Source organism: Panthera tigris, chromosome C2 (assembly GCF_018350195.1).
Source record: "Panthera tigris isolate Pti1 chromosome C2, P.tigris_Pti1_mat1.1, whole genome shotgun sequence".
NCBI lineage: Eukaryota > Metazoa > Chordata > Mammalia > Carnivora > Felidae > Panthera > Panthera tigris.
Window position 1 is genome coordinate 107425959 of NC_056668.1, and position 23338 is coordinate 107449296.

A 23338-nucleotide genomic window follows, 5' to 3' on the forward strand; every position below is an offset into this window, starting at 1 on the left:
TAAAGGAGAGTCTATTAAAAAGACAAAGGGACATATTGCCCCTTTGGAGGAAAAGTATTGTCGATTAGGCAAACTGAGGGAGCAAGAAATGAACACCCACCAAGGTCACCAGACTCTGTGTGTACCTCACACTGTAGAAAAGCCTGGGAGACAGTCATTTTTAACCTTGGCCGCCAAAGGCATAGAAAAACTCAGAAAAGCAAAAATAAGGGTGGGGGAGGGTTTCCCGGTTCCAAGGATTTGTCTGGAACACAGTGCTTTTTACGCAAGGGTCCTTTAAATTTCCTTTGGGCATCTGCATTCTGTAGATTTAAGCCCTTCTGCAGCTTCAGGGCTGGTTCTTGGTTGACTGGATTCCTTCAGTAATTGGTTCAGGGACGGATACATACGCCAGCCGGAACCAATATTTATAGGAGGCTTGGGGCTGCTACAGCCATGTTGTCACTCTGAGGGCAGCCTGAGAATGAGACCTCCAGCATGCAGAGTTCACAGTCTGATCCCTGGATCAGGCCATTAAAGTGTCCACTGCCCACACGAGCCTAGAATTTTCTGTTTTGGCTTAAGCTGAGGTTTTCACTTTGTTTTGGCTGAATTTTCTGTTCACTTATTCAAGAAGGCTTCTGACGGATTCACACTCAACAGACGTAAAAGGAGTTGGGATTTTATTCCTAATTTCATCCAGGAGGCCTCTAAGGCATAGGTATGAAACGCCACGCATTTCCCCTCCTGTGTGGACCCACAGCCGGTCACCCCCTCAGGCATGTGCGACACCCTCCGAGGGCTCCCCTCAGCCCCACACTCTCTTAATCTGGGCACCCCATTCCACAGAAGGTCAGCACCCCAACGGATGAGTCCCTCGAATTCTAGCCTCACAATTAGAGGAACTCAACTTTGCTGATTGAAATTCGGAAACTTTCTCAAACTTCCATTTGTGTTTTTATGGTTTAAGAAAATAGTCTTATAAGTGTAATCTTTATAAAATTCATGTACAGGGCAAATGCCAGGTAAACAACATGAATAGACTTGCACGTACATAAGGTGTGCCTTCGTCAGGCTTCTTCTTAGAGTAGAGGAACCACAGGCAGGACTAGCTGACGTCTTTAGGGCAATGTGCTCAGGAGGTTAAGTCGGGAGTTAAGAGCTTCCTTCAGGGCATCCAGGGGAACACAAAAGGTCTGCACTCACTTGTATTCTTACTTGGAAATCTCTTCCAGAGAGAGCGCACTGGGCCATGGGCCATGAGATGTGCATTCTGGCCCCCATGCTGTCCGTGGAGCTGTGATTGCCTGCCCTGAGTGATTCCCGGAGTCATTCCGACACCCCCATTCTCTAGTTCTACAGTAGACTGTGGGCATTTTCACCCAGCCGCCACTCTGGAGTCATGCGGAACTTGATCACTGCCCACATCATGACTGTTAGAGCTAGAATGAGCCTCCCATGTCTGGTCCAGCCATTCACTTCTCGAGGAGGAACCTGAGGCCGGGAAGAGGCTGTGGGCACTTGGAGGCTGCGGGCGGAGAAGAAGTAAGGATCAGGTGGCTGGTGGCCGGGCCAGAGGCAGGAGGTGTGGGCTCTGCTGTCTCTACCACTGGACTTGGACAAGACCTTTCCCCTCTTCCTGATGAGGGAGCCTAAGGCAAGCTATGGCCTGTCCCCCCAGGTGGGATATGTGTGATATTCCCCGGGCACTCCTGGCTGCCCAAGAACAAAGGAAAGGGAAAAACAAATGGTTAACTGATGGAGATCACAGTCATACAGGACAGGAGTCTCCATCAGTTCACAAATATCTTAGTAAATTACAAGAAAACGGCCATTTTATCAGTAGCCTAATCTTCAGAAACCCATAAACTCAGTTTCCTGGAGCTCCGACATCACCCTCCCCTCTGGAGTGTTGTGGGGAACAAAGACAAGAAGGAAATGATAGGTCAGATTAAACTTCCTTATAACTTGCATCTCATTGACAAATACTTGAGGCAAACACAGACTGAACCATTTCTCCAGGAACCCCCTACTGTCCTAATGTTAATGCCTGACTAGAGGGAAAACAACTTTAGCTTGACAAGAGCAAGGCCTCCAGTATCTTAGGAGTCTTCTTTGACATATCAAAGTCCCTCTGGAGCCCTTCCTCTTGCCCTTACCTCCCTCAACTCCATAGTATATATAACCAGTCACTCCTCACCATTCCAGTGCAGCTCTTCCTGCCTGTGGGTCCTCTCCCCATGCTTTAATAAAATCCCCTTGTTGCAACAAAGATGTCTCAAGAATTCTTTCTTGGCCATCAACTCCAGACCCCCGTCATTCCACTCCAAACCCCCATCATTCCTGCCTCTGTTTTTCTCATCTGTATAGGGGGTGGTGACTGCAAGGACTAATGACCCCTCTCATATGTGTGAGACCCTGTGTATAATTCAGTTCCAGCAAACGGCCTGCATCTGGGTCTCTGAAGGACCTTCTCTCCCCTGCTACCTGACGGTTGTACAAAGACTGGCTTCATTTGTCAATCATAGGTTAGGAAGTGAGGGCCACTCATCCTTGTAAAAGTGGGGGGTGTAGATGGGGTTGTTAGAGACTCCTTTGTTTTCTCTTCCCAAGCTCTTCCCTGGCCCCAGCTCTGAGGCAGCTGCTCTCTCCGGCTGGCTCTATCTTAGCTCCTAATACACTCTAGGAGGGAAGGCAAAGGCACACGGCCCGCAATCACTGGCCATTCACAGTATAAGCAGGTTCTCAGCAAACCTTACGCATTTAATTGATGAAAGTAGGAAATGAGGAAGAAATACCCTAAAACAATCTCGTACAAGTACAAATGCCTGCTCAGTTTTTAATGTGTAGGCACCACGGCAGTTATTCAAGGTAGACTTTCCAGCCTCGGATTCTCTTGTCGTATGTTTGCTATCCACGCAGTGTTTCAATTTTGTGGGTATTTTGGTCTTAAGATAACTCACCGTGTCAGGAAGAAAAATTGGTAAACTCTCTCAGGGAAGAAACTGTACTTTTTAAATTGTTTCTCAAGTGTCTTAGAGGCACTTCATAAATATTTGTTGTTGTTGTGTTATTATAATAATAGGCAAAGTGGCTCGTTTACACTGGCCTTGCTACAAGAATGAGACTCACGAAGGGTGTCACAAAAATAATGCCATCCATGTTAAATATTTAATGTCATCTTCTCCTAGTGTCAGAATATTTAGTTCAGTGAGAGCATCTCTCAGGCAGAGGCAGACAAGCCAGTACATTGTGCACATATGCAACACATTAAAAAGAAGCCCACAAGGTTTATTCTTACGACTCACCGCTTTTGCTCTGGAAGGTTGCCCTGATCAGGGAAGGGCATAAGGCAAGACAGGCCCAGGTGGCGGGTGCTGAATGGAAGGGAAGGCGAGCTCAGTCTGGGCAGGTTCTCCTCTGGGAGCCTGCCGGTCAGGTGGATATGCCTCAGGCCAGCTCCAGGGGCTAGCAGGAGGGGGTCACAGATGCTGGCTGCTGGCTCCTGGCTCACCAGTCCCAGGTCATACCCGTCTCAGTCTCCTTCCACCTGGTTGGGGCAATGGCTTCCAACCCTGTCACCGTCTCAGAATCATTAGTGAGGCCTTTTAAAAACACCTGCAGCCTGAGCAGACCTCAGGGTCTTCTCACTCCAGAGGTCTGGACGGAGACTGGCTACCTGCATTTTTTAAAGCACCACACGTAATTCTGATGTGTGGTCACAGTGGAGAAGAAACACCTCTTGAGAGAGTCAGTGTAGGCTCTCCAAGGTGTTAAATATTTTACTTTAGGAGAATGAAGCGTGAAGGGCTGCCTAAAGAACACAAAACATGCTGATGGTAGAGGCAGTTTGCACCACCCAGTAAGTTACAGCCTCAAGGCTTGTGTAAAACAGAGCCCTGGAGGCATGGGGGTGTTCCTTTTCACTACTTACACCCAGACCTAACCCTGTCTGGTAGCACTGAAGAAAACGCCCTTCCTGACCAGAGAACAGCCCAGACCTCCTGTGGGATGATGGTATTATTAATTTTTTTTAAGTTTATCTACTATTTTGAGAGAGAAAGAGAGAGAGAGCATGACAGTGCGAGTAAGGGCAGAGAGGGAGAGAAAGAGAATCCCAGGCAGGCTCCGTGCAGAAGCCAATGCGAGGCTCTATGACTGTGTGATCATGACTTGAGCCGAAATCAAGAGTCAGATGCTTAACTGACTGAGCCAGCCGGGCGCCCAGGATGATGGTATTCTATAGGTATAGCTATTCTATGAGCATGTGACCACATATCCCCCCATCTGTGTTCCCTCATCTCCCTATATCGTGTCACTTCCAGGAAATATCTGGCCGCTTGGCTTGCCACACACACACCTGTGTGATGTTTTAAAAAACTAGCAAAATGTTTTCATTAGTCAGGGTTCTCTAGGGAAACTGAATCTTATAATTTTTTTATATAATTCCTTATTATATACCTTTTTATATGTAAATATTTATATAATTATACTAAAATATAAAATCTCTCTATATAGACTTGTGTATATAGATATATATATCTATCCATCTCAATAGACATATATATATAGATTTACTCTAAGGGACTGGCTCACATTATTGGAAGGCTGAGAAGTCCCAAGATCTGACATCTGCAAGCTGGAGACCCAAGAGAACTGCTGTGTAGATTCAGTCCAAGTTTGGAGGCCTGAGAATGGGAAGAGCCCATGGTTTCAGTTCTAGTCCAAAAGCCAGCAGGCTTGAGAGCAGAGAAGAAACAATATTTCAGTTTAAGTCCAAAGGTCTGAAACGTCTGCTGTTCCAGCTCAAAGCACTCAGGCAGGAGGAGTTTCCCTCCTCCAAGGAGGGTCAGCCTTTTTGTACTATTCAGGCTTCAATTGACTGAATGAGGACCACCCAACCCACATTCAGCAGGGCCTTCCAGGGCCATCCGGCTTTACTTAGTCTACCAATTCAATTGTTAATCTCACCCAAAAACACCCTCAGGACACTCCCAGATTAATGTTTGACTACAAATCCGGGCACCCTGTGGCCCAGGCAAGCTGACAAATAAAATGAACCATCACAAGCCCTTTTTCTTGCAAACATCTTATCTGGAGGGAAGCAAGTATATCCCAGAGTACACAGTGCAGGGTAAAGTCAGCCTCTTTCAAGCACCTGTAGGAGCAGCTACCCACTATGGTGTGTCACTTCCCATGGCATCAGTCAGACAGGCCTCTGCTTCTAATGTGAGACCGTGTGGGGTAACTCAGAGTGTGGGCAGATACCCTTCTAACTGTTGATACAGCTCTGAGCCCCACCCCAGGCTGGACTCCATGTCACTGTGTATGCAGCACATTCCCTGGCCCCTAACCCACTCTGGGACAATCCTCAACATTGCACCTTTCTGTGTCCTCTCCCCACTTCCCACCTCCCACTTCCACTTGGCCTTCACTGTTTCGGCATTGATACGCTGCTGGAAAAAACCCAAAGAACCGGGCTGGCTGGTCCTCAGCGATTCGTGATTTCTAACTTCAGCTGGACCTTCACTATCACCCCGTGTGCTTTTTGCCATTACTTAGCCAATGATCCATCTATCTTGTCAGCCATTCAATAAACACTGTTGATCGCCTACTACGTGCCAGATATTGTGTTCTGCTAAAGATACAACAAGGGTACAGGAAAAAACAGAGTTGGTCTCTGCTCTCAGGGAGCATACAGCCTGGCAGACTCTAGAAGGCAGATGCCCTAAATCTGCCCCAAAAGGCCAGTCCTCTGTATTCGCAGGTGACCTCAATGACAAGCACAGGTTTGCCTTGCTAGAAGTTCCTGGATCTCTGTTTGCAGCCCAGAGCTCCTTCCATCACTCCTTATGCCCTCTGGATCTCTGAAACCAGAAGCTGAAGGGCTCAGGGTGCTAGAGTGGCTCGGTCAGTTATGCGTCCAACTTCGGCTCAGGTCATGATCTTGCAGTTCATGAGTTAGAGCCCTGCATAGAGCTCCGAGCTGATGGTGTGGAGTCTGCTTGGGATTCTTTCTCTCTCCCCCTCTCTCTTTCTCTGCCCCTCCCTCACTTGCACTTTCTCTAAGTAAATAAATAACACTTAAAAAAAAATAAATAAGTTGAAGGTCTCTCGGGTCACCGCCCCCACAATGCTCCTGCTTCTTCAAGCCCTCCTTCCTCTTACTGTTCCTTCTGCATTTCTCCCTTCTGAGATTTTAGCTCGTCTACCTTGATGCCCCATCCGGGAACCCTAGCAACCTCCCCTGCTCAGGGAGACTTCTCATTCTGCATTCCCAAGTTGCCAAATCCTGTTTATTCTTCTTCCTAAATAATTCTCTCCTTTCCGTGTATCTTTAATGCTTCCTGTAGTACTGCCTCATCACTTGACTCCTAATTCCTCTCCTTGTCTCCAGTCTCAACCCTTTCCCTCAAGCCAGCCTTCATATCGCTGTCAGAAACAAGCCTACTACACTGGACGATGTCCTGCTCTTGATCCAAGTGCTTAAGTGGCTTTTCACAAGCTAGAATAGGATTTTCAAACTTCTTGGGTGTTTTGGGTTTTTTTGGCAGAAGGATCCTTCTTGCCCACCTCCTTCAAAATGGAATCTGAAGCCCTACAGAAAAATGAGCTATTAAGCCATGAAAAGACATGGAGGAACCGTAAACGCATACTGCTAAGTGATGAAGCCAATATGAAAAGGCTACATACTGTGTGATGTCCATACTCTATGAAATTCTGGAAAACACGAAACTATGGAGATAGTAAAAGAACCAGTGATTGCCAGGGGTGAGGGGGAGGGAGAGATAAAGAGGCAGAGCACAGAGGAGTTTTAGGGCAGTGAGATTACCTGTATGATACTATAATGAGGACTACACATTATTATACATTTGTCTAAACCCACAGAACATACGACACCAAGAGTTATGCACACACCTAAGGTAATTACAGTTTGGGTGATACGGACGTGTCAATGTAGGACTGTCACAAAGGTGACACTCTGGTATGGGATGTTGATAGTGGGGCAGGCAGTGTATATGTGGGGCAAGGGGAGCCATCTATCCTTTCTACTCAATTTTGCAGTGAACCCAGAATTGCTCTAAAACATACAGTCATTGGGGCACCTGGGTGGCTCAGTCAGTTGAGCATTTGGTTTGGATCACGATCCCAGGGTTGTGGGATCAAGCTCCACATTGGGATCAGTGCTGAGTATGGAGCCTGCTTAAGATTCTCTCCTCTCTCCCTCTGCCTCTCTCCCCCACTCATGTGCTCTGTCTCTAAAACAAAAAAATAAATAAAATAAAATAAAAAATAAAAGATGGTCATTTATTACACATTGCATTAAAATTTTTTAATTTATAGGTGGCTCAGTCAGTTAAATGTCTGACTTTGGCTCAGGTCATGATCTCGCAGTCCATGAGTTCAAGCCCTGCGTCGGGCTCTGTGCTGACAGCTCAGAGCCTGGAGCCTGCTTCAGATTCTGTGTCTCCCTCTCTCTCTGCCCCTCTCCTGCTCACTCTCTCTCTCTCTCTCAAAAATAATTTTTTTAAATTTACATTTAAAATATAAATTTACTTTAAAAAGTTTACATTTAAATTTACATTAAAATTTGTTCTATTTATCTTTACCTTTAGAAAAAGTGGAGCTCCTTTGATAAAGGCTGTGGCAATGGAAGAAAAAGGGTGGAGTGAGATGGAGCCCTGTCTGTGTCTCACCCCCAAGCGTTCCCTTGTGACCTGGGGACCTCAGGACTTGGAGGAACACCAGAGATGCAGAAGACACGAGCTACATGACTTAGCAAGGTAAACAAGGGCTCTCATGGTCAGGCCTGGCTTTCCTTCCAGGCACATTCCTCGTGGTTCCCTGACACCCTGCCTTCACAATATTCTGCACAAACACTAGCGTTTCCCCAAGCACCTCCCGCTCCACGGGGTCTCCCTCCAGGCTCGTGCTTCTCCCTCTGTCTTGAATCCTTTGCCCTTCTCCACTTGGTGATTTCCTTCAAGTCTCAACTCTATAGCAGCACCTTCTCTGTGAAGTTCTCCCCAAGTTCTTCAGGAGACTTTCCTCAGGCTTGGTTCATCTTATCCTGGCATCTGGCAAACGTAGTGTCTGTTTCCACACGCCTAACTCCTACTGTGTGAGCGATGTGAGAGCAGGATCCTTGCCGCTTTCATCTTGGTATCCCCTATAACCAGCAAAATGTCTCGCTTCCTAAGCATTTGCTGAGAATGAATGAGTAAACGAATGAACAAATGAATGAGTGAATACATCAACTTGACTCTTTCTGTCTCAGAAGATGATCCCACATTCTAGTAGATGATTTTCACTCACTCCTTGGTAGATTTACTTTTTTCGCCATAAGGTTCTTTGACGTTGGGGCTTGATAGCACTGGTCAATGTATTTACAAACCAGGCCAGCCATAAGCAACCCATAGATGGGTTTGGCCGCTTAATTTCTTCCCACATTTCAATAGCTGACAGAGCCATGTGCCTTCAGAGGTGTCTTCAGTTTATCCTTAAGTGATTTCATCTTTCTGTTCCCATTTACACATGTTCTTAGTTTATGAAAAGGAAGCTTGCCAGCCTGTCCTCTGGTAGAACAGAAAGTCAGGACTGTTAGCTTTAACTATGACCTTTAGAATATTTCGATAAAAGACAACTGTAATGGTGTGATTGCTTGGGACATTTATGTATCTACTTATTTTTATTTTCTTTTGAGAGAGAGACAGCACACGTGAGTGCCTGCGGGAGGGGCAGAGGGAGAATCTTAAGGATGCTCCATGCCCCGTGCAGAGTCTGACCTGGGGATCGATCTTACAACCACGAGATCGTGACCTGAGCCAAAATCAAGAGTCGAATGCTTAGCCCCTGCTTGGTACATTTAATACCTAATTTCCAAAGCCTCAGTTGAACATAGGCTGTAACTGAGCAGACATCCTGAGCCTGCAGCGGTAAAACTGGCTCATCCTGGATTTGAGAACTGGGGTCTGCAGAGCCAGATAGATTAAGCCTGGTACATATTCCTTTCTATGATGTTTTCCGTCTCCTCTGGCTTACAGAGGCCCTTAGAAAAGCGCTCAAAGAAATGATCATTCAACCAAACGTTTTACCTGTTTTGAATGAAGTCAGTCCCATGAACTTCTTTGTTTCCTCCTATTTTTCATGCAATGTCTTATCACAAGTGTTTAGGCTCTCAGAAAAATGTAAAGCTCAAATCAGGACTTGCTACACCTGAATCAGAGTTCTGTTTCAAAGTTCACCAAAATACCAATAGCACACACACACACACACACACACACACACACACACACACACACACTGGGTTTTTTAAAAACTACAGTCTGCCCTCTGGAGACTCATTTCCATGTGGCCCTTCAGAAACACCTGAATTTTTTTTTTTATAACTTTAAGGGCTTTGGCTTGAGTTTTCTATGTACTTTTGACTAACTTATTTTCCGCCATAGATACAGACTCTATGAGATCATTGGTCTATGATTTTTTCACTATATTTCTTAATTTATATTTATAGGTAATTTCTTTCAAAAACAAATAGTGAATAATTATTTACCATAAAGCACATTCTTAAAAAGACTAAGGTCAGACTATCTCTGATAATGAACCTCCAGAGTCTTTCAAAGACAAGTAAATGACAACAAGATCAGAGCCATAAATTAAGCAAGTGCCAAATTTCCTTTGACTTATGGTAATCGAAGACCACCCTCACCACCCAAATCATATCATTAGGGAGAATCAGAAAAACTCGGGCATCTATAGCCTTCAATATCTTTGAAATACAGTAAAAGGAGGCAGAATTGCCACTACCTTTAATTCATTCACTACCATCCCCTCCGTGGTCCCCACACTCTCGTTCAACAGGGGCCAAGAAATCCTTCCAATGCTTTCTTGGTGCCTGCTCACCACTTTGAATCCCACATCACCAGGCCCCAATGTTGTAGTTGCTTAGCCACCCCTGGTCATTCTCTCTTAGGCTCTGAAAATTTTAGCTCTGGCTCAGTGTCCCTCTCTTCAATATTAATTTTGTCATACTTTAGAGTGATTTCAGGGACTCCAAAGATAATCCTTCCCTGCGCCTTTATCTCTCGGTTTCTTGACCTCCTCCTCTCCACCGATCTTGTCTTCAACACAACCTCAGCCACCCTCTGCCCATGGACACACCTTAGACTTGTTACAACCCCAACTGAATGTCCCAAACCTCAGTTTCAAGCATCCTCCTTTCTAACTGCCACTTTCTATCCTTCAAACTTACTGTCTCTACTGCTCTTATTCCAACAATGCTCTGGTCCTTCTGTTTGTACAATTCATCAATCCTACCCATTTTCTATTGTCCTGCCATCTCCTCATTTACTTGTGGATCATATCCCTGGATTTAGTCCTCATTTTCCTCTCTGCTCAGTTTAAACTCTGAGGTCCACCATTATAATCACCCCTTTCCATAAACTCTCAGCTTCTTGGCTTCTCTTTTTCATCATATGCCCTTGAAAAACCCCATCTGAACAGCTGAGTGTGGCTGCAGGAAAAACACCCAGCCACAGAGATGGTCTCATTTCTAATTTATTAGCATGAATCTCAAGCAGATCCTTAATGCCATCCAGCCACTCTGACATATCCCTCGGTCCATACACCCTTCTCCTCTCCTGGATGTCCTCTTTCTCACCCAACTTTCAACACCTGCTTCCCATCATCACTAACAGCCGATGACCCTTGCTCCTGATTTGCACTGAGAATATAGAAGCAACAAAAGAACGTCTACGAGATACCGCCAACCCACCTAGCAGCTCCAAAGCCCATGTACTCTGCCTGCTTTCAAGTTACTCTCTTCTTGTGTCTTCAAGAAATCATTCTAGGTATTTTTCTCTCCTCTCCTACATTATTTTTTTTTTCCTTCTCAAAAGGATTTCCTTCTCAGCGTACAAATACGCTGTCATTTCTTCCATGTGTAAGAGCACTCTCTCTGACTGTGCCCGCCTATCCGTCTGCCTCTCCATTCTCTGCTTCCTTTTATAGACAGAGTCATGAAAAGCGTATCCACCAGCTATTTACTTCCCATGCCCTCTTCAATCATGCATGAGCTCTCCACCTCCCCAAACTGATCTTTTCAAAGTCATCAGTGACCGCCTTGCTGCTGTATGATTAATTCTTGGACCTCATCTTGCTTGACCTGTGAGCAGCATTTGATAGGGTTGGTCACTCCATCCTCCTTTAAGTAATTTCTTCAGCTGCATTCCAGGACTCTGCATTCTCCTGGGTCTCTGCCTACTGCCCTGACTGCTTCTTTTCAGTTTTCTTGATTGGCTTTTGCTCATTTTCCTGATTTCTTAATGTTGGATTCCCCAGGTCTCGGACCCCGTGCTCTTGTGTTTCATCTATACTCAGTCCCATGTGTCCTCATCTAGTCTTAAGGCTTAAACAGCATCCGCACGTTGATGACTTTCAAGTCATGTACGTGACCCACGCCTCTTCTCTAAAGTCCAGATTCATACGCCCATTTACCTATTTGACCTTTTTGTCTTGGATATCTAACAGGTATCAGAAACAATACAACCAAATCAATCTCCCTTCTCCCCCTCTCTAAATCTTTCCTCCTTCCTTCTCCCACATTTCATTTGCTGGTAGCTGCATCCTTTCCGCTGTTCAAGCAAACCCTCCCACCCCCATCATCTTTGCCTCTCCTCCTTTGTCCTCCACTCCACAAAGAATCAAACAAAGAATCTGCCAGCCTCTACCTTCAAAGCAGAGCCGTAATCTGATCACTTGTCGGCACCTCCTCAGCTGCCATCATGGTCTAGACCCTCTTAGGTTACAAGGATAGTTCTCATGGTGTCAAAAGGTCCAAACACCAGGGCTGCTTTTTCTCATATGTGGGAGAAATCAGGAAGCCTTATTCCCTCCCCAAGTCTCATACTCACATTTCACCATTTCAGACTCATTCTCATGCTGTTACCATTGCCATCTCTAACTTAGTCTCGTTTAGATATTAACATTTTCTGGGAGGAATAATATATGTATTTACATATATATATTATTTATATATATTGCCCCAGAGTATTTAAGGTACATTATAAAAGTACACAAAGTACGTAACAATAGAAAAAAATAAGCGAGTAAATCAGGCAAAGGGAAAAGAAGGATAGAAAAAAAAAATCCAGATGAAGCTACAGGCGGGTGAGCGTACAAATGCATACAATGAGGTTCTTCACCTTTGCTGAACGTGAGTAACAGGGAAGTTTCTTCCACTAAGGTGTACTTTTATTATCAGATTTGTTTCTGCTTGATGGGCCCCATATGGCATCATGAGCACAGTGGCTCTTTGGGCCTAGAGAGGGAGAGGGCTGTGTTGGGCAGGAAAGGCTCAGAGGAGAAGGGGAGCAATGTTAGTCAGGAAGTCTCTCCTTACCTGAGACCGGGTCTCAACATAATCCTAGTCACTCCTTTAGTGTTCTCCCCAGTATCCCACCTCCCGGGCCATCCCCACAGGATACCCCGGTACTTACCAAGACCCAAGCAAGAAACTCTGAGTCCTGATTTTCCAAGATTCCTAGAATAAAAATAAAGCAACACATGGTCATGACTTTGTCAGGTGAAACTATTCACATTTAACTAGGAATACTGTATCTCCCTTTGGACATTGTTTTTGACTAGAGTTGTGGTAAAGACAGAACTGCAGGTGGTTTGTGGTCCTGGGAAGAGTCTTTTGTCTCCATCTGGGTGCTGGGAGGCTCAAAATGTGCTCAGGCTCAGCACAAGATGAAAATGTCCCCTGCTAAATGCAGCTTTTCAGGCCTGAATGATCTTCTTTACCCATTTGTTTACAAATCTATTTTCTCTCTCTCCTTCTAGAATGTGAGTTCCTTGAGGGCAAAATTTGTATTTTATTCACCATCCAGTCATTTATTATTCATTTTCATTTATCACCAGAACCTGACACACAGCATACTCTTAATAAATATTTTGTTGGCTGAGTAACCAACAAACTGATTTCTAAAACAGAATATTATTACTAATGGTTGGGAATTATTAGAAGAATAAATTCAAAATGATCCTTTAGGCTATTTAAACTAACTTACAGATATCTCTTGACCTTTGATGGGGTTATGTCCTGAGAAACCCAACCTAAATTGAAAATATCATAAGTTGAAAACGCATGGAATTCACCTAACCCAGCAGACATCATAGCTTAGCCTAGCCTATCTTAAACATTTATAGAACACTTATGTTAGCCTATAATTGAGCAAAATCATCTAACGCAAAGTCTATTTTATAATAAAGTGTTGAGTATCTCATGTAACTTATTGACTACTGTACAGGGAGGAGGAGGAGGAAGGAAGGAGGAAGAGGAAAAAGGAAGAAGAGGAGGAGGAGAAAGAGAAAGAGAAAGAGGAAGAAGAAGGAGGAGAAGAGAAAGGAAGAGGAGGAGAGGAGGGGGAGGAGGAGGAAGAGGAGGAGGAGGAAGAGGAAAAGGAGGAAGAAGAAGAAGGAGGAGGAGGAAGAGGAGGAGGAGGGTTGGACGGGTCTACAATGGTTGCAAGTATATTGGCTATTTACCTTCTTGATTGCAGGGCTGCCCAGGAGCTGCAGCCTCCTGCCCAGTATCATGAGACAGTATCCTAACATGTATTTCTAGCCTGGGAAAAGGTCCAAATTCAAAGTCAGAAGTATGGTTTCTATTGAATGCACATGCCTTTCACACCATCACAAAATCAAAAAAAAAACCTGAAGTCAAACCATCCTAAGTTGGGGGAGCCTCTCATGTCTTTATGAAAGGCTCCATAAAATTGCTACAAGGTCAGATAATGGGGCACCTGGGTGGCTCAGTCGGTTAAGCGTCTAACTGTTGATTTTCGCTCTGGTCATGATCTCTCAGTTCACGGGATTGAGCCCTGCATCAGGCTTTGCGCTGACAATGCAGAGCCTGCTTGGGATTCTCTCTCTCCCTCTCTCTCTCCCTCCCCCTCTCTCTCCTCCTCCCCTTGCTTGTGCTCCTTCTCTCACAAAATAAACAAACACTAAAAAAAACCCTTTTTTTTTAAAGATCAGATAGTCCTTTTTAAGTGATTATTTTTTCCTTCATCAATCCCTTTGATTTTCATCCCTAAAAGCTTATCAAAAAGAGGGGATATATTTTCACTCTCTAAATAGAGAACTAAGCACTCTAGTCTTCATTGTAAGGTATCCCGTGGAGACCCACACCCATCCCATCTTCCTGCCATTCTGCCAAACAGCTGTCATAGAAGAGATCAAATTCTCAGAGAATGCCTCATAGAACCTTGTAGGGGTCTAATGTGAAGAGGTGAAGCTTAAATAATTGATCGTGGTAAAGTGCACCCCTTACTCTCTGATCAGATGCTCTCAGGAGAACACAATCCCCCAGCCCCTGCCCGTTTCTACCCCAAACAAGATAGTACAGACTTTTCCAACTGCCACATAGCTCAGTTCTTCTAAGTGCTCTCTTGATTCTTCCACAGTTTGGCTTCTTTAGAGGCAGTAACTAGTGCTCTCATTTTTGCCTCATTTCTTTCCTCTGTTTATTATTCCTGTCTATAAAATGCTGCCTAAGCAACACATTGAGTTTCATAGCATAGTCCAAAGTGCATTATGCTGCAAGGAGTTGAAAGACCTGGGTCTGTGACCTATTGTTGAAATTCGCCAGGTAACCTCTGGGGTTCAATTTATTCACTGGTAAAATGAAATATTAATGCCTGGGCCATTCATCTAGCATCACGTCTGTGGGATCAGAATGTGATGATGCGTGCTAAGGTGTTGCAGAGCAGATAAATGCAAAGCATAATTATTTTTGGTGTTTTCGGACTCTGCGCCCCCTCTCACAGACCTAGTGCTACGTTTTCCCATTTGAAGTGGGTGAACCCACCTGGAAGGAAACTATTGCATAAACGAGTGTGTGAAAAACACTTTGAACAACTGAATAGGAGAAAAATAACTGAACTTCTCCCATGAAAATAGTTTGCGTAAGAAATGATCCTTTGAGTAGTTTCTCAGAGAACCACAGGATATAAAATCAGAAGATTTTTCTTTTAGTCTAAAAGTCTGATTTTAAAAGATAGAAATATAGAACCAAAGCTCTATAGTAGGGAGAATAAAAAAGACTACACCAAGACAAAAAAAGTGTATATATATACATATATGCATATGTATATATATGTGAAATAAATATTAAAAAATAAAATCATAAAAAATTTTAAAAAACATAAGTGCAGTCAACCTTTGAACAACACAGATTTGAACTGCATGGGTCCATCATACATGGATTTTTTTTTTTAAGTAAATACAGTACAGTACTACAAGTATATTTTCTCTTCCTTACGATTTTCATAATAACATTTTCTCCTCTCTAGCTCACCTTATTGTAAAGATACAGTATATCATACAAAAATATACAAAATATGTGTTGACTGCTTATGTTATCAGTAAGGCTTCCAGTCAACAATAGGCCATTAGCAGTTGGGGTTTTGGGGACTCATAAATTATACACAGACTTTCAACTGCGCAGGGGGTCTGTGCTCCTAACCTTCACATCGTTCAAGTGTCAACTCTATGTGTGTAACCAACAGTCTTCCAGGTGGAGATATTCAATACTGACGCCTCAGGAAGAACTTACTGAGAGGTCACCACATTCCAAGTGATGTGCAGCTCACGGAGATACAGAGGGGAACCCATTCTGGCTTTCTACCTCCAGGGAGCTCTCTATCCTCTACCTTTTCCGAGGGGCACAGAAAAATATCCACGTAACTACCATATAGTGAGGTATGTCCTCCCTGGATGTCTTTGGAAGAATACGAAAGGGCTATCTCAGACCTGTATTCACGTAACTATGTCGGTGTCATGGGAAAAAAAAAAATCTCAGTAAGAATTTCCACCTAATTTTAATCTTTCCATGATTCAGATGACAAAAGGGAGTGCAGAAAACTGTGCAGAGCAAGACACTGTTGTGACAAAATCAAAGAGGACAAGGTCCTGTCACTGGGTACTTACTGAACAACATCCCAGCACCAAGGTGGGGAGACCTGACCTATTTTCCTTATGACAGTGACTTAGGAAGATAATGATCACTCTGCTATGGGTTTGGAAGACCAAACCTGAGAAACGAGAATTGTCAGCAAAAAACAAGTACTAAATGTGGCCCATTTTCTTGCCATTGATGTTTAAACACCCAGGCCAGCTTTTCCGGAATGAAGGCCTTAGAATATTTTGCGCTATGTGAAAAGTTCCATTACAAATGTGGATCCAGAGGTGACAGATCACGCATTGAGCCTTGGTGTTTTTATTTCCTTTAACCTCTCTCTCAGTGTCTTTGTTCTCTACAGGGAATGGTGATGAAACTCAGGTGATTGTTTTTCAAGTGAGAGACATTTTCTGTCTCTCACGGAGCCATATCTGGTCTCTAAATCCACTGCCCTTACTGTGTCCAGGGGTGAGTCTCTGTGAGACTCCTACCTTGTAAGACATTCTTAACACGTGATGATACTTCTCGTTCTGTAGATGTAGAAGGTGGGAGGAACCAGCTCCCTCCAGTTCAGCTCACAGAATTCCGACACAATTTCCGTGATCACGGAATGGAGATGTTGCAATTGTCCACATATTCTGATCCATTTCAGCTCTGCTGGGTAACAGAAATCCAAACACTGGACCTATTTGATCTAATGAGTACAAATGATATTATCAAGGCTTGTTTGTGTGGCTATCACACCAGATGATGGTCAGGTTTACATACCGCGCTAGGCTGTAACAGATGCCACGGAATGTTCTTCACCCCACGTACGGAGTTTTCATAACTACTTCGTGATCTTGCAGGACTTTATGCAACAGAACAGCTTTACAGAATTTCATTTTATTTTCTAGTTCCTCAGCGTTCGCACAATTGAGGCTACATAAACATTCTGTGAACGCATCCAATTTCTAATTAGATTGAATTTCTTTCCCTTTCGATTCAAAATAGTCTCACTGCACCGGTTTACCTATTTTATCTGTGTCAGATATGCCAGAAGGAAGACTCACCGTGTCCATTTTTAGTATCTGCTCTTGTTCAACTCAAAATAAAAGCTCCTCTTTCCCAGGTGAACCTGGGCCGCTCTGCTGCTAATATTAGAAATGAATGACATCAATAGGGGGGAACAGGACACTTAGCTTTGTCAGTCAAATGCTGGAAAACCCTAAATCTGAAATCAGAGCTTCAGGAAAGAGTTATCTGGAAAAGGGATACAGGTTCTTGAGAACACCACGATTGCATCTCTCTCTATCTCTCTCTCTCTCTCTCTCTCTCTCTCTTTTCCTGTAGGCAGGACTGTCCCCTCCATGAATGCGTGCCTGAACTTATTTTAAGCCGATGGTTAGTTCTGTGACAGAAGCATTAAATATAATTCCTAGTGGCATTTTGTGAAGCATCCGTCAGGCTCTTTTTGAATTTAAAGCAATAATGGAGCGGTGAGAACTGAAATCAGGGGTCACGTAGGCACAGTATTACAAGCCACTCCCAGGCTGCAGTTCCTTTACAAATCACAGATGCCAAGGGGCGCCCGGGTGGCTTAGTCGGTTAAGCATCCGATTTCAGCTCAGGTCATGATCTCGCGGTTCATGAATTCGAGCCCTGCACAGGGCTTTGTGCTCACAGCTCAGAGCCTGGAGCCTGCTTCAGATCCTGTCTCCCTCTCTCTCTGCCCCTCCCCCATTCATGCTCTGTCTCTTTTTGTCTCTCAAAAATAAATAAATGATAAAAAAGAAAATTTAAACAAATCACAGATGCTAAGAGGGGAAGATCAGCAGCCCACGTGTCTTGTCTTAAATTGTTCGCTCCTGAGTACCCATGTGTTGGACATCATTCACAGTTGTAAACAGCTCGGCAAAGAGGAGTAGCTAGCTAAATTATGTACCTTGCGTTTGGCCAGGAAAGCAACACAACGTCGCCTGGGACACGGGGGATGACTAAAAGCACAGGAGTTTGGCTGGACCTGTTTTCATGTGCTCAGGTCATTCTGTCATCTGCTGGCTCATCTATTGGAACATCTTTCTGATCCCTGAATCACACCCTGCTGTTCTGAGGTGCCTCACCTGGAAGTTACTAGCCAAATCCAGGGGTGGGATTTTTTTTTTTTTTTTTTTTTAAGAAATGTACATTTAACCTTTCTTGAAAAACCCAGAGCCAAAGTAGTGTCTGTCTGTCTGTCAGTCAGCTGGTTTTGATGGTTGTACAAGCACACACATTTTGACAGTCGTGAAGGTAACTACAAATGGTAATAATACGTTCTTATGAGGGCATCGTTCATCACTGCTAGTAAGTGAGTAATGACTCATTTGGAAACCACCAGGCACAAAATTGATGTAGCCATGCATTTTGATGACAGACATTGTCATGCAGCGGAATGAAACTGTGTTTCATTCCTACTTTCACTTAAGTAGCAACAAAGTAGAATGGGATTCTATCAGATGCTTTGATTTAATGGTTTCAGTCTTTTGTCAGTTGTAAATTCCAGCTAGATTCTCATTTTCACTGAATATACAAAATCATCTCCTGACCTACAGATTCTAGAGAAGTCTAAAGAAGCATGGCAAAAAGAGACTTCCCTATACTTAATTAATTAGTTCAGTAGTGATATACCAAGTTTCAGCTATAAACCAAGCCTTGCATTAGGGGTGGGAATGGGCTGAGTAGCAAGATAGTTGCTATTCTCATGGAGCTCACATAATAGAAGGGGAAACAGATATTCAATAGTGACTTAATAATCTGATTGTAATGCTAAATAAAAGGACACTATGCCCTAAGTATAAAATTGGGATGTTGGGAAGCTGACCTGGTCTGGATGGTTAGGAAAAGCTTTTCTAGGGAAGAAGCATTTAACCTGAGATCCAAAGGAGGAATAGAAAGTAACTTAATGGAAAGAACAGGGCTTAGCATGCTAGGCAAAGTGAACAGAATGTGCAGATGCTCAGAGGCTGGAGGAAGCATAGGTAATTGAAGAACTAAAAGAAGGACAGGGCAGTGGAAGAGGAGAGTGTCAGTGACTCCAGGGGAGTGGTGGGGTCACAGGAAGAAGATGAAACAGGGTCTTACAGGTTAGGTTAGGTTATCAATTTTAGACTTAATAGGACAGAGTTATGGAAAACTACTGGAAAACATAGAGGAAATGGGTTGAAAGGAAGGCATGAAGAGGAGCTAGGAGGCTACTTTGTTAATCCTGATGAGAAATGATGGTACCTTGAATTCCGATTGAGCAGAGATAGGAGAATGGGGGAAGTTTCCAGATATTCTTAGCAGGCAAACTCTAGAGGACTTGGTGTTTGGCTAAAGATGAGGGTGAAAGAGAAGAAGTAATGGGCCATTCTCAGATTTCCGACTTTGGCAGCTGGGTGAAGAGGGGTGCTTTTCACTGAAGTAGGGTTCATTTAGGAAATAGAAGGGTTTGACTCACCTTTGTGCATTTGGGCAAAGAGATTTGCATGAGATATCCAAGCTAGTTGCCCAGAGCTCAGAGTAAGGAGAGGGTGTTCTGGGTACAGAAGGTTAAAGGGGCCATGGGCTGGGGCCAGCTGTCAAGGGAGAGAGTGTTCAGTGAGAGAAGAGGGGCCAAGCCCAGCCCTGAGAAGCTCCACATTGTGCGTGGCAGAGAGGATGCACGCAGACAAAGGAGACCAAGAAGGAGCGGCAGAGATGTAGAATGGGAAAGTGTTGGTGGAGAAGCCAAAGGTGGAGGTGGTTTCAGTGGGGCGTGAGTGACCAGCAGTGTTGAAGGCTGCAGAGCGATCCAGACCCGGGAGGAGGGAGAAATGCCCTTTCCTGTTCAGCCCTGCGGGGACTGTTGGGACTCCCGCAGCAGTCATCCCAGGGGCCCGAGAATGGGAGGCGTGGAACCATGCTCACCAGCCGCGGGTGACCTTGTGCAGGGTACTTAGCCTTTTGAAGCCTCTCTCCTCAGTCATATGTGCAGATATTAATAGCCCACTACTTTTTTGTTTTTGATGATTAAGTGAGAAAATATAAATGCAGCACCAATGCCAGCATGTTTCAGTGTTCAATAAATGTTAGTTGCTCTCTGCCCTTATTTCCTAGGAAAAAATGGTGCCTTAAACACGAACCCCGGTCGGGTTCTGGTTCTGGTGCCGAAGCTGGTAGGAGGTCACTTCTGTGACTTGCAAGGCCAGCTTCGCTTCCCCGACCTTAGGATCCTCTTTGTGCTTAGACATTGTGCTTAGACACTGCAACCATCCCGAATCTATTATGTGCAAATTGGGAGTCATTTTGCTAGAATCGTTAGAAAAGTGGGAAGCAGGGGATAAAGATAGATAAAGGAGACAAAGGAGAAGGTGGCACTTTGTTGGCAAAGGCAGTTTGGGGATGTCAGGTGGGTCTGAGGAATTTTGAACAGTTCTTCTGGGATCACCAGGAGGGATGAGATGGAGATATGACATAAGGTTGTACGGATAGGGCTATACACACTTGGGTGTTCTGCAGGGGTGTGGCGGGGACTGAGAAACGGTTGCCCAGGTCTAGTTATTGCTTAAATAAAAGTTATTCTGCTTTTACTATCTCAAGGAACCCAAGACATCAGAATAGCTGGAAATCAAGAACTCAGATTTTCAAATCAGAAGAATCTAGGACCTTTATCTGAGGGGCACATAATTTGGAGGTTCAAGAACTTGGAATGGAAAAGATACATTTTTGTTTTTCACCACCTTCTTACTGAAACTTAGCATCTCCTGCAATTATGAATATAGGCAAGAAACCATAGAAGTACCTATGTTACTGGTGACTGTGCCACCAACAGAAATTATAGGCATTTTTCTGTCATCATCACAGTTACTTCAGAGAGCTCAAAAAATTACACTCCTCATCCCTGGAAATGGTGGTATTCCACCTGCCCCTAGAGCTGGTTATTTAATATACTAATAAAGAAATGTTTTACTAGGTTAGAAATTTGGATTTTAGGTATTTTGAACTGTATTTCAATTTAATTGGAATCCTGTGTATTTTAGGTTATATACTTAACAGCTATTTTTCTGAGGAGTCTGTAGGCTTCACCAGATTGCTAGAGGGAGGGGTCTATGCATCAAGAATCTTGGATACAGATTAAAGATAAAGGTTGTTTAAAAATGCCTTTGGGCATTCATCTGCCACAAAGCAATGTGGGTTTGCAAGCATCTCTTTCAAACTGGGAGGGAAGACATTCCTGAAAAATATTTGAAAGCAAAATTAAATATGCAAAACCCCACTGCTACTATTTAAAAATGTGTGTAATGTTGTTGAAACTGTTAATGTTCTGGTATCTCTATTTGTTTCATTTTAGTAAGTTAAAAAAGATTTCTTAGGCCCTTACTGGATTTACGTCCAAAATCAGGCCCACTGCTTGCGTTATCTCTGCTTGGACAAAAATCCTGGTCTCTGAGTTCTTACATTACAGGCTTCATCCACCCACCTGCAAGGTGGAAAAGCCATGTTTACCCTCTGAGGAAGAGGAGAGAGGAGAGGATTTGCCAGTCTTGGGGCTCTGGGGCCTTAGCAACAAGTGGCTTGTCTCATGCACAATATTTCTTGTATAAAACACTTCACTTTAATGTGATTTATTCATTCAACAATTTCATATTCCATTTCATATTTTTGTGTTTGTTTTAATATAAAAGTATGTTTCCTCCCTAAATCTTCAAGCAAGTCTGTTGTCTCAGAGATGCCCCATGTTGGTCCCATGGCTTTACTGGGTGCCCCTGGGCATTCTCTGCTGTCCCAGTTTGAAAGGCCTGGCTAGAAAGAGACTCAAACCTTTTTCTCACATCACTTTGGAGAGATTTGAAGGAACAGATCAAGAAATAAAGCACTAACTATCTGAGCGAGATGGAGAGGACAATGAAGGTGGGATAGAGGGAGGAAGGAAGCTGGGTGAAGAAAGCAGGCCCTCCAAAGGGAAGAACCCTCTTTGCCCCTTCTAAATTTCATTCAAGATCACATCTCTCCTCATGACGGCATGGTCACACTTTCTTATATATCATACACATACTTGCCATTTTCAAAGCTAAGAAGAGAAAAATCGAAAGGTTTCAAAGTTTTCTTCACCCAAATGGTGATGATTTCTTTTCAAAGAAATTCCACACGGTGAAGCAAAGGTAAAGCTTTCCCTGGCATCTGCTTTGTAACGAGGGCTATGATTAGTTTCCACTGTAATGAGCCGTGCACCTTTCAAACGCAAAATGTAACAAGAAAGCACCTGCAGTAGGAGCTCCAAGCTCCACAGCCTTTCAGTTCCATTTACTGTGGGTAAATCCGTTGCTTTCTGGAGAGAAAGCAAAGTCAGCAATATGATGGAGACGGAGGCATGAACCGGACTGGGGGGCCGGTTGATATTTAGATATGCGCTTTAATCAAAAGTAAATGCTTTCAGCCGTAAGGCATCGGTTTGCCTTTCAGTTTCCTTGACAGAGGAATGGAAAATTAATGCCTGTTTTCTCTGTGCGTTCACGTCTTTCACATCTGCTGCCAGGGTGCCATATATCACAGCGCGTATTATACTTCATTCTGCACAAGGTTGTTGCTCCTTCCAGACGGAGCTCTGTGAGGCTCGGGACTGTGTCTAATGCATCTGCTCTTTCCAACACGCAGCACAGGGCTGGGTGCAGAGTAGGTGTTCGGCGATGCTCACGGTGGGTGCTCTGATGCCAGTGTTGGCTGCGGCTGAAGACTGCATTGTCACTTGCTTGTTTTGCTCTTGTTGGCTAGGGACGCTCTGTGGTTTACTGGAAAACACCAGCCAGCACAGTGCAGTGGTGGAGTATGACACAGAGCACAAGTGCCTCTGCCACGTCCTACGGGTGAAGCCCTGGGAAAGTTACGGAATCTCTCCGTGCCCCATCTGTTCCTGGTGATAATAATAGCAACTACCTCCCAGGGTTGTCGTGAGGATTAAAGCATTTAAGGCAGTGCTTGGCACGTCGTGGTAGATGCTGTCTAAGTGCAAGCTGTTATCACACAGACACAGGTTGGAATTCAAGCTGTGGTCCTGGGCATCTCGTTTCACCTCGTACAGGTTCCCTCTTCCATAAAATGAGTTTCTCCGCTCTCCCTGAGGAGAGGGACACAGTGGACGTTGAGGCCTCTCACTCTTTTTTTTCCAACCGATACAGGTGTTAGGGCTGCTTCTCCTAATCTCACAAGAGGCCGGAGCTTAGGAACCTGCTTAGCAGGATGCTTTCTGTCCCGACCCATACCTTTCCTCTTCTGCCCCTTGCCCTTCTGCTAAATCCTGCCCTCTGGCATTTACAGCCTCAGAGCCTGGGGGGAGGGGGGGGGAGCTAAAGGAGGAGTCACGACCAGGGTCTACTTCTATGCTCAGTCTTAATCTTACTCTTTCTTCCAGCCAGC

The 23338-nt window shown here is 44.3% G+C and overlaps 1 protein-coding gene across 4 annotated transcripts in view; it reads right to left on the reverse strand.

Annotated features, from left to right (window-relative positions):
- The window catches only part of KCNAB1 (potassium voltage-gated channel subfamily A regulatory beta subunit 1), a 386948-nt gene that overhangs the window by 108379 nt on the left and 255231 nt on the right, over positions 1–23338 (reverse strand). For 3 of the 4 annotated variants that reach the window (XM_007086274.2, XM_007086275.3, XM_042998490.1), the window contains exon 2: positions 12477–12520. In XM_007086274.2, the coding sequence (XP_007086336.1) occupies positions 12477–12520 (44 nt within the window). Of the gene's footprint in view, positions 1–12476; positions 12521–16434; positions 16459–23338 lie in introns of those variants that run through there. The other variant, XM_042998491.1, reaches the window with a different exon arrangement.